This window comes from Pipra filicauda, unplaced genomic scaffold (assembly GCF_003945595.2).
Source record: "Pipra filicauda isolate LSUMZ 115617 unplaced genomic scaffold, ASM394559v2 scaffold1503_size11384_pilon, whole genome shotgun sequence".
Classification (NCBI taxonomy): Eukaryota; Metazoa; Chordata; class Aves; order Passeriformes; family Pipridae; genus Pipra; species Pipra filicauda.
In genome coordinates this window covers 1-11376 of record NW_024103989.1, presented here as the reverse complement: position 1 = coordinate 11376, position 11376 = coordinate 1, and the positions used below count along the sequence as shown (strand labels likewise).

At 45.9% G+C, this 11376-nt stretch overlaps 1 protein-coding gene across 1 annotated transcript; it reads left to right on the top strand.

The window, feature by feature from the left end:
* Positions 1 to 244: 244 nt before the first annotated feature.
* On the top strand, positions 245 to 9878 carry LOC113983621 (keratin, type II cytoskeletal 1-like; the record flags this gene model as incomplete). Its single annotated transcript, XM_039378922.1, has 9 exons — positions 245 to 462; positions 2079 to 2139; positions 2822 to 2917; positions 4666 to 4830; positions 5492 to 5617; positions 6641 to 6861; positions 7106 to 7219; positions 8359 to 8383; positions 9852 to 9878. Coding segments are annotated over 9 exons (1053 nt in total), but the record flags the coding sequence as incomplete, so codon positions are not given.
* Between the last annotated feature and the right edge of the window lie 1498 nt (positions 9879 to 11376).

Sequence of the window (11376 nt, the reverse complement as noted above, 5' to 3'; positions counted from 1 at the left end):
TCCTGGAGCCCCTTTGGGAATGGAGCTCTCCCCGGAGCCTCCAGGGGAACGTTCCCAGCTCTCCTGGAGCCCCTTTGGGAATGGAGCTCTCCCTGGAGCCTCCAGGGGAACATTCCCAGCTCTCCTGGAGCCCCTTTAGGAATGGAGCTCTCCCTGGAGCCTCCAGGGGAACATTCCCAGCTCTCCCAGCCTGTTTCCACAGCAGAGATTCCAATCCCTTCCCCCTGGATCTGTTCCCCCCCAGGTGCAGAGTCTGGAGCGGCAGAACCAGGCCCTGCTGGCCAAGTGGCAGCTCCTGCAGCAGCAGAGCTCGGGCCCCGAGGAGAGCAGGAACATCTCCTCCTTCTTCCAGTCCTACATCTCCAGCCTGCAGAGGCAGCTCCAGACGCTCCAGAGCCAGAAGGAGCAGCTGGACCCCGAGGCCTACAACCTGCTGCAGCTGGTGGAGGAGTACAAAAACAGGTGAGGGACCCCCAAATTCGGGGGGGGGAAAGGGGCGCTGGGGGGTTTTCCAGCTCGGCTTCGCACCCTGAGCCGGCAGTGGGTGCTCTGGGGGGGCTTGGCCTCGGGGATGGAGGAGTCTGGGGAGGGTTGAACCCCCGAAATGAGAGGGAAATTGAAGTTCTTGTTGATTTATCCCACCCTCCTCCTCTTCCTCCCCCGAGCAACCCAGCACCTGCTGGGGGGACCTGCTGGGAGGGACGGGGGGAGTTGGGCAGAGCCGTCACCTCGGGCTCAGCTGCACCAGAGGGAGTTTGTGTCCAGCCAGGCTCTGAAAAACGGGAGGCTTAGTCCAGAATTCCTGAATTCAGGGCCCATCTGTGTCCATCAATTCCTAAATTCAGGGCCAATCTGTGTCTATCAATTCCTAAATTCAGGGCCAATCTGTGTCTATCAATTCCTAAATTTGGGACCAATCTGTGTCTATCAATTCCTAAATTCAGGGCCAATCTGTGTCCATCAATTCCTAAATTTAGCACCAATCTGTGTCTATCAATTCCTAAATTTGGGACCAATCTGTGTCCATCAATTCCTAAATTTAGCACCAATCTGTGTCTATCAATTCCTAAATTTGGGACCAATCTGTGTCCATCAATTCCTAAATTTAGCACCAATCTGTGTCTATCAATTCCTAAATTTAGGATCAATCTCTGTCTATCAATTCCTAAATTCAGGGCCAATCTGTGTCTATCAATTCCTAAATTCAGGGCCAATCTGTGTCCATCAATTCCTAAATTTAGCACCAATCTGTGTCTATCAATTCCTAAATTCAGGGCCAATCTGTGTCCATCAATTCCTAAATTTAGCACCAATCTGTGTCTATCAATTCCTAAATTCAGGACCAATCTGTGTCCATCAATTCCTAAATTCAGGACCAATCTGTGTCTCTCAATTCCTAAATTCAGGACCAATCTGTGTCTATCAATTCCTAAATTTGGGACCAATCTGTGTCTACCAATTCCTAAATTTAGGATCAATCTCTGTCTATCAATTCCTAAATTCAGGATCAATCTGTGTCTCTCAATTCCTAAATTCAGGACCAATTCTCATTCAATTCCTAAATTCAGGGCCAATCCGTGTCCATCCCATTTTTTGGGGGAGGCTGTTTCAGTGCTTCGTTCTGCACTTGCCAGAACTTGGAATTCAACTGAAACCTCGATTTAAATTCACTTTTTTTTGGGTGATTCCCTTTTGTTTTCTGATCCACCCCACTGAAAAATTAACATAGATAACAGCGAGGTACATAGATTGATTGATAATAGATGAATGAAATAGGTTAATTGATAATAGATAATGGATTAATTGTGTAGATTAATGGATAATAGATGAATGAAATAGTTAATTGATAATAGATAATGGATTAATTGTGTAATGGATAATAGATGAATGAAATAGTTAATTGATAATAGATAATGGATTAATTGTGTAGATTAATGGATAATAGATGAATGAAATAGTTAATTGATAATAGATAATAGATTAATGGATAATAGATGAATGAAATAGGTTAATTGATAATGGATTAGTTGTGTACATTAATTAATAATAGATAATGATCCACCTCCTTCCTGCCCCAGGTTCGAGGACGAGATCAACAACCGCACGTCCCGGGAGGAGGAATTTGTGGAGCTGAAAAAGGTGGAGTAACTGGAGCCCCTGGAAATGGGATTGGAGTTAATTCACCTGCTCCAAGGGATTTCTGGAGCTCTGGATCGGGAAAAGTCTTTAATTACCGAGGAGTCAAAACCTGGGGAATAAAACAACCCCCGAGGTCCTCAAAGCTGAGGGGTTTGCTGGGATTTAATTCCAGCTGGAGGGGCTGAGAGCAGGGGCCAGGGAGGGAGAATTCCCTCTGGAATGGGTCCCTTGGAAGGAAATATTCCAGCTCGGGATATCGTGGGATTCTCTGAAATAACCCCAAAATGCTGATTTTCCCCTCTTCTCCCCCCCCAGCTCGAGCAGAAGGTCATTTTTAGGTTAAATCCCGCCTAGAGGTGGCTCAGGAGAACAAAATCCGGGGGGAAAATAGGGAATTTCGGCAGCTTTTTATCCAGAGAAAGAACAAACCCGCGTTTTCCCCTTTCTCCTGTTCCCCAGGAGGGCATTTTTTGCCCCAGGTTTTGGTGCTCCTTTCCCAGCCCGTTTTTCCCCCCCTTTCCCTCCGTTCCCGTCGCTTTTCCGACGGAATCCGAGCCCGGGGGGGGCCGATATTTGATCCCAGGGCTGAAGGTTTTTTGGGAATACGCCGGGAATTGAACTCCAGGGGAGGATCTGGAGCAAAGGAATGTGAATGTGACCGTGGATTTTGGTTTTTTCCCAGGAATTGGACAGTGCCTACCTGGGGAAGATGGAGCTGGATGTGAGGGTGGAAATCCTGAAGCAGGAGCTGGAATTCCTGCGCTGTTTGCACGAAGCTGTGAGTGACTCAAACCTCACCCTCAGCTCGTAAAAACACGGGGGTTTCGGGGAGATTCCCAGGAATTCTGCCCGAGTGGGACCTCGTGGAGAATTAATTTGTTAATTAATATGATTAATTGCTATAGAATAGAAAGCTTAATTTATATTATATACTACATTATAAGTAATATATTGCACTTATATTTATAATATATTTATATTTATAATATATATTTATAATGATATTTATATATATTTATAATATATATATATAATTTATATATTTATGATATATATTTATAATATATTTATATATTAAAATTCATTATAAATATATTATAAATATTATAATTGTAGTATATATTTTAATATATAAATATTATATAGTGAATATAATTACTTATTAAGGCCTTTGGTCTTGATATTTCTGTTCATTATATTAATTTATAAGGTCTTTAGAATACATAAATAAATAATAAATATTCGTTATATTTATATATAAATTATATTTATATATATATTATATATATATAAATTTATATATATAAATATATATAAAATATAAATTATATATATAAATTTATATATAAATATATATATTTATATATAAATTATATATAATTATATATAATATAACTATATATGTAGTTATATTATATATATCTATAATGATTACAGTTATTTATAAATACACAATATATAAATATCTATATTTATAGATGGCACATTCACATATTTTATATATTTATCTATAAATATAGATATTTTATGTATATAAGTGTTTATTATATTTATCTCTACATATCGTCTTTTATGTATATAAGTATTTATTCTATTTATCTATAATTACCAGTTCAAACAATATTGATTATATTTATATCGACATGCAAATTAATATTTAATTAATTTATACGCCCTTTGCCCGTCCCAAGGGCTGGAAGTCCCTGGAAATCACAAGTGGTGGTGGGACTGTGGGACCTGGGGGCTGCAGGTGGAGAAATTCCAGTGGGAATTTTGTCCGAGGGTCCCAATTCTTCCTTCATGCTGAGCTGGACTGATCCCATGGACTGTCAAAATCCCAGCCCTGGTTTTCCTCGTTGGACATTGAAACCACTGGTGGGACAGTGGGAACATTCCAAACCTGGTTTTCCATATGGAAAACTGAAACTGCTAGTGGGACACTGGTGAAATCCTGATCCCACTGTTCCCTGCAGGAGCTGTAACCCCAATCCCACTGTAACCCCAATCCCACTGTTTCCCGCAGGAGCTGTAACCCCAATCCCACTGTTTCCCGCAGGAGCTGTCCCAAAATCCCAACCCCATCATTCCCTGCAGGAGCTGTAACCCCAATCCCTGTTCCCTGCAGGAGCTGTAACCTCAATCCCGCTGTTCCTGCCGCGCGTACCCAATCCCTGTTCCCTTGCGGAGCTCTCCCCAAAACACCCCAATCCGTTTTTTCCCCGCAGGGAGGCTGTCCCAGATCCCGCCCCTGCTGTTCCCTGCAGGAGCTGTACCCCAATCCCGCTGTTCCCTGCAGGAGCTGTCCCAAAACCCCAATCCCGCTGTTCCCTGCAGGAGCTGTCCCAAAACCCCAATCCCGCTGTTCCCTGCAGGAGCTGTAACCCCAATCCCGCTGTTCCCTGCAGGAGTTGTAACCCCAATCCCGCTGTTCCCTGCAGGAGCTCTCCCAAAACCCCAATCCTGTTTTTCCCTGCAGGAGCTGTAACCCCAATCCTGCTGTAACCCCAATCCTGTTTTTCCCCGCAGGAGCTGTCCCAGCTGCAGAGCCTGGCCGGGGACACGGACGTCGTGCTGTCCCTGGACACGAGGCGGGAGCTGGACCTGGACGGGATCCTGGCCGAGGTGCGCCAGGAGTACGAGGGCATCGCCCGCCGGAGCTCGGCCGACGCGGACTCCGTGTACCGGGGCAGGGTGAGTGGGACCCAAACCTGGGGACTCCGTGTACCGGGGCAGGGTGAGTGGGACCCAAATCTGGGGACTCCGTGTACCGGGGCAGGGTGAGTGGGACCCAAACCTGGGGACTCCGTGTACCGGGACAGGGTGAGTGGGACCCAGACCTGGGAGTACCGGGGCAGGGTGAGTGGGACCCAAACCTGGGGACTCTGTACCGGGGCAGGGTGAGTGGGACCCAAACCTGGGAGTACCGGGGATGGGTGAGTGGGACCCAAACCTGGGGACTCCGTGTACCGGGGCAGGGTGAGTGGGACCCAAACCTGGGGACTCTGTACCGGGGCAGGGTGAGTGGGACCCAAACCTGGGAGTACCAGGGCAGGGTGAGTGGGACCCAAACCTGGGGACTCCGTGTACCGGGGCAGGGTGAGTGGGACCCAAACCTGGGGACTCTGTACCAGGGATGGGTGAGTGGGACCCAAACCTGGGGACTCTGTACCGGGGCAGGGTGAGTGGGACCCAAACCTGGGAGTACCAGGGATGGGTGAGTGGGACCCAATCCTGGGGACTCCGTGTACCAGGGCAGGGTGAGTGGGCACTGAAATCCGGGACACAACGGGTCCTCCCGCCGGGAAAGAACCCAAACCCATCCCAAACGTCCCTTTTCCCCTCCTGCCCTCAGTTCCAGGACCTGCAGAACACGTGGGAGAGCCAACGGGAGCAGCTGAGGAACAGCCACCGGGAAATCCAGGAACTCGCCCGGCACATCCAGAGGCTCCAGCCGGAGATCGAGGTCGCCAGGAAAAGGGTGAGCTGACGAATTCCAAACTGTCCAAGTGCCTTCTCCGGGGGGTCTCGGTGCAGCTGGAGGCAGCTGATCCTCTGGGGACAAACTTAGGGATGATTTCCCTCCAAAATGAAGCAGATTTAGAGTCTTGGGATCCACAGTGGGATTTAATTTGGGTTAATTTACCCATTTTTGGAGTTCTGCCAATAAGGAAAGTCTTTGAATTTCCAAGGAATGCCAGGAGAGTTTGAAAATGGGATTTACATTGGGATTTAATTTGGGGTAATTTACCCATTCCTGGAGTTCTGTCATTAAGGAAAGCCTTTAACTTCCAAGGAATGCCAGAAAGGTTGGAAAATGGGATTTAATTTGGGTTAATTCACCCAGTTAAGTGAATTTCTGAAATTCTGTATTGAGGGAAGTCTTTAATTTCCAAGGAATGCCAGGAGGGTTTGAAAATGGGATTTACATTGGGATTTAGTTTGGGTAATTTACCCATTTTTGGAGTTCTATTGTTAAGGAAGGTCCTTTAATTTCCAAGGAATGCTGGGAGGGTTTGAAAGCAGTGGGATTTTTGGGTTTCCCTGTGCAGGGCTGGATTGGAGGATCCCCATGACGCCCTTCCAGCCGTGGGTTCCCATGATCCCGTGACCATGGAAGGGAATCATCAGTGGTGAAATCCCAACTCTGGTTTTCCTTATGGAAAATTGAAACCAACGATGGCTCAGTGGTGAAATCCCAACTCTGGTTTTCCATATGGAAAATTAAAACCAATGATGGCTCAGCAGTGAAATCCCAACCCTGGTTTTCCATCTGGAAAACCGAAACCTCTGGTGGGACAGTGGTGAAATCCCAGCCCTGGTTTTCCATATGGAAAATTAAAACCAATGATGGGACAGTGGTGAAATCCCACCCCTGGTTTTCCATCTGGAAAACTGAAACCCCTGGTGGCACAGCGGTGAAATCCCGACCCCGCCGTTCCCTGCAGGAACAAAAATCCCCCCCAGGGAAGGGAAATGAAGGCCCCCCTCTGTTCCCGTGCAGAATTCCAGCCTGCAGGACTCCATCCGGGACGCGGAGCTCCGGGGGGGTTCAGCGGTCCAGGAGGGTCGGGAGCAGCTCCGGGAGCTGGAGGAGGCCCTGCAGGAGGCCCGGGCGGAGCTGGCGCGGCTCGTCCGGGACCACCAGGAGCTGCTGGAGGCCAAGGTGGCCCTGGACGTGGAGATCGCCGTGTACAGGGCTCTGCTCGAGGAGGAGGAGCACAGGTGGGTGCTGAGATCCCACGGGATGGGAACACTGGGAATGGGAACCTGGGATCTGAGCCGGGGAACCCCCGGGAATGGGAACATGGCAATGGGAACCTGGGATCTGAGCCTGGGATCTCCGGGATGGACGTGGAGATCGCCGTGTACAGGGCTCTGCTCGAGGAGGAGGAGCACAGGTGGGTGCTGGGGATGGGAACCCCCGGGAATGGGAACACGGCAATGGGAACCTGGGATCTGAGCCAAGGAACCCCCGGGAATGGGAACATGGCAATGGGAACCTGGGATCGGAGCCCGGGATCTCCGGGATGGACGTGGAGATCGCCGTGTACAGGGCTCTGCTCGAGGAGGAGGAGCACAGGTGGGTGCTGGGATCCCACGGGATGGGAATCTGGGATCTGAGCCAGGGAATCCCCAGGAATGGGAACACGGCAATGGGAATCTGGGATCGGAGCCCGGGATCTCCGGGGTGGAGCTGCCGGGGAGGAGGCGCCTTCCCTGGGGTTACTGGGGAACACTAACCTGAATTGTAATTTCAGTTTTAATTTCAATTTTAACTTCGATTTTGACTTCAATTTTAACTTCAATTTCGATTTTAGTTTTAATTAAAATTTAAATTTTTATTTTAACATAAATTTAAATTTAAATTTTATTTTCAATTTCAATTTTAATTTTAATTCTAATTTTGATTTTAATTTCAATTTTAGTATCAATTTCAACTTCAGTTTAAATTTTAGTTTTAATTTAAATTTAAATTTTTATTTCAATGTCAATTTCAATTTTAATTTAAATTTTGATTTTAATTTCAACTTCAATTTCAATTTTAATTCCAATTTAAATTTAAATTTTGATTTCAATGTTGATTTCAATTTTAGTTTTAATTTAAATTTTTAGTTTAATTTCAATTTTAATTCCAATTTCAATTTTAATTTCAACTTCAGTTTTAATTCTAGTTTTAATTTAGATTTAAATTTTGATTTCAATGTCGATTTCAATTTCAACTTTAATTTTAATTTCAGTTTTAATTTCAGTTTTTATTTAAATTTAAATTTTAATTTCAACTTCAGATTCAATTTTAGTTTTAATTTAAATTTAAATTTCGATTTCAATGTCAATTTCAATTTTAATTTCAATTTCAACTTCAATTTCAATTTTAGTTTTAATTTAAAATTAAAATTGAAATTAAAATTGAAATCAAAATTAAAATTGAAATTAAAATTGAAATTAAAATGGAAATTTAAATTTAATTTCAATTTTTATTTCAATATCAATTTTAGTTTCAATATTGATTCAAATTTCAATTTCAATTCTGTTTTTATTCTAATATCCATTTTAATTTAATTTTTAACTTTGATTTCGATTTTGATCCCAATTTTTATTTCAATTTGAATTTGAGTCCCAACTTCAATTTTGATTGCAATCTCAATTCCAACTTCAAATTCACTTCTAGTTCCCAATTAAATTTCAGTTTTAATTTGACCGGTCCCTTTTCCTCCGCAGGATCCAGGAGGGCTCCCCGGCCACGGTCTGTGAGTATCCCCAGGACTTCCTTTGCTTCTTTTTTAAGAGAACTGGAACCATTTTGTGGTTTCAGCTCCCACAGTCAGAACCAAAAATCCCAGTTCCCATCCTGAGTCATTTGGGAAATGACACAAGGGGAGTTTTTGTGTGACCGAGTGTCAGTAGATAACTGACAATAAATCAGAATTATTGGCTAATTCCAAACAAATCTGGAGGAACTGGGAGAATCTGGAGGAACTCCCTCACTCTACAGGTCCGGGCAGGGCAGGAGGGGAGGAAATTAGAACCAGTCCTAAAATCTGGGGAAATAAAAACTAGTCCTAAAATTTGTGGAAATAAAAACCAGCCCTAAGATTTGTGGAAATAAAAACCAGCCCTAAGATTTGTGGAAATAAAAACCAGCCCTAAAATTTGTGGAAATAAAAACCAGCCCTAAAATTTGTGGAAATAAAAACCAGCCCTAAGATTTGTGGAAATAAAAGCCAGCCCTAAAATCTGAGGAAATAAAATACAGTCCTAAAATTTGTGGAAATAAAAGCCAGCCCTAAAATTTGTGGGAAGAAAGACTAGTCCTAAAACTTTTGGAAATAAAAAACAGCCCTAAAATTTGTGGAAATAAAAACCAGCCCTAAAACTTGTGGAAATAAAAACTAGTCCTAAAATTTGTGGAAATAAAAGCCAGCCCTAAAATTTGTGGAAATAAAAGCCAGTCCTAAAATTTGAGGAAATAAAAACCAGACCTAAAATTTGTGGAAATAAAAACTAGTCCTAAAATTTGCGGAAATAAAAACCAGCCCTAAAATTTGAGGAAATAAAAACCAGCCCTAAAATTTGTGGAAATAAAAACCAGCCCTAAAACTTGTGGAAACAAAGACTAGTCCTAAAATTTGAGGAAATAAACAAGTCCTAAAATTGGAGGTAATAAAAGCCAGTCCTAATATATGTGGAAATAAAAACCAGTTCTAATATCTGAGGAAATAAAAGCTGGTCCTAAAATTCGTGGGAATAGAAACTAGTCCTAAAATTTATGGAAATAAAAATACAGTCCTAAAATTTGAGGAAATAAAAGCCAGTCCTAACATTTGAGGAAATTAAAGCCAGTCCTAAAATCTGTGGAAATAAAAGCCAGTCCTAAAATCTGTGGAAATAAAAGCCAGTCCTAAAATTTGAGGAAATAAAAGCCAGTCCTAACATTTGTGCAAACGGGAGACGGGTAAAGGGGAGCGAAACTCAGTCCCGACCTTCCCTAAAGGCAGGGCCACACTGAGGGTTCATGGGGGGAAAAAGACAGAAATTGGGTTAAAATAAGCCAAAAACCCCGGAAAAAGGAGGAAAACATTCCGTGGGTTGGTCTCTGCTCATGGAAACCCCTCAGGGATAAGCCCGGGACCAGCAGGGTGGGAAGGACGATGCTCCAATCCCGGTTTTGGGGGTGAAAAGCCCAAGGTGGACACAATTCCCGTTTCTTGCAGGTGTCATCGACCACCAGGCGGGAATGACCGGAGTCTTCGGAGCGGGACCTGGAGGGATAAAGGGGGGAACGGGCTCCGGAGGGGGCGGAATAAGGGGGCCCATCTCTGGAGGGGGAAAAGGGGGAAGTTCTGGAGGGGGGGGATCCATATCTGGGGGTGGTGGGTCAAGTTATGGAGGAGGAAAAGGGTCAGGATACGGAGGAGGAGGAAGCTCAGGTGGCTCCATCTGTGGAGGAGGAAGCTCAGGTGGAGGATCCATATCTGGGGGTGGAAAAGGCTCAGGATATGGAGGAGGAGGAAGCTCAGGTGGAGGAGGCTCCATTTCCAAGGGTGGCAGCAGCTCAGGGGGTTACGGGGGTGGTGGGTCAAGTTATGGAGGAGGAAAAGGTTCAGGATATGGAGGAGGAAGCTCAGGTGGTGGTGGATCCATGTCTGGGGGTGGAAAAGGCTCTGGATACGGAGGAGGAGGAAGTTCTGGTGGTGGATCCATATCTGGAGGAGGAAAAGGCTCAGGATACGGAGGAGGAGGAAGCTCTGGTGGTGGTGGCTCCATATCTGGAGGAGGAAAAGGCTCAGGGTACGGGGGAGGAGGAAGTTCTGGTGGCTCCATCTGTGGAGGAGGAAGCTCAGGTGGTGGATCGATATCTGGGGGTGGAAAAGGCTCGGGATATGGAGGAGGAGGAAGTTCTGGTGGTGGCTCCATCTGTGGAGGAGGAAGCTCAGGTGGTGGATCCATATCTGGGGGTGGAAAAGGCTCTGGATATGGAGGAGGAGGAAGCTCAGGTGGCTCCATCTGTGGAGGAGGAAGCTCTGGTGGAGGAGGCTCCATTTCCAAGGGTGGCAGCAGCTCAGGGGGTTACGGGGGTGGTGGGTCAAGTTATGGAGGAGGAAAAGGCTCTGGATATGGAGGAGGAAGCTCTGGTGGTGGATCCATATCTGGGGGTGGAAAAGGCTCGGGATATGGAGGAGGAGGAAGTTCTGGTGGCTCCATCTGTGGAGGAGGAAGCTCAGGTGGTGGTGGCTCCATATCTGGAGGAGGAAAAGGCTCAGGATATGGAGGAGGAGGAAGCTCAGGTGGTGGATGCATATCTGGGGGTGGAAAAGGCTCAGGGTACGGGGGAGGAGGAAGCTCAGGTGGCTCCATCTGTGGAGGAGGAAGCTCTGGTGGAGGAGGCTCCATTTCCAAGGGTGGCAGCAGCTCAGGGGGTTACGGGGGTGGTGGGTCAAGTTATGGAGGAGGAAAAGGTTCAGGATATGGAGGAGGAAGCTCAGGTGGTGGTGGATCCATATCTGGAGGAGGAAAAGGCTCAGGATACGGAGGAGGAGGAAGCTCTGGTGGCTCCATCTGTGGAGGAGGAAGCTCAGGTGGTGGTGGCTCCATATCTGGAGGAGGAAAAGGCTCTGGATACGGAGGAGGAGGAAGCTCTGGTGGTGGAGGCTCCATATCTGGGGGTGGAAAAGGCTCAGGGTACGGGGGAGGAGGAAGTTCTGGTGGCTCCATCTGTGGAGGAGGAAGCTCAGGTGG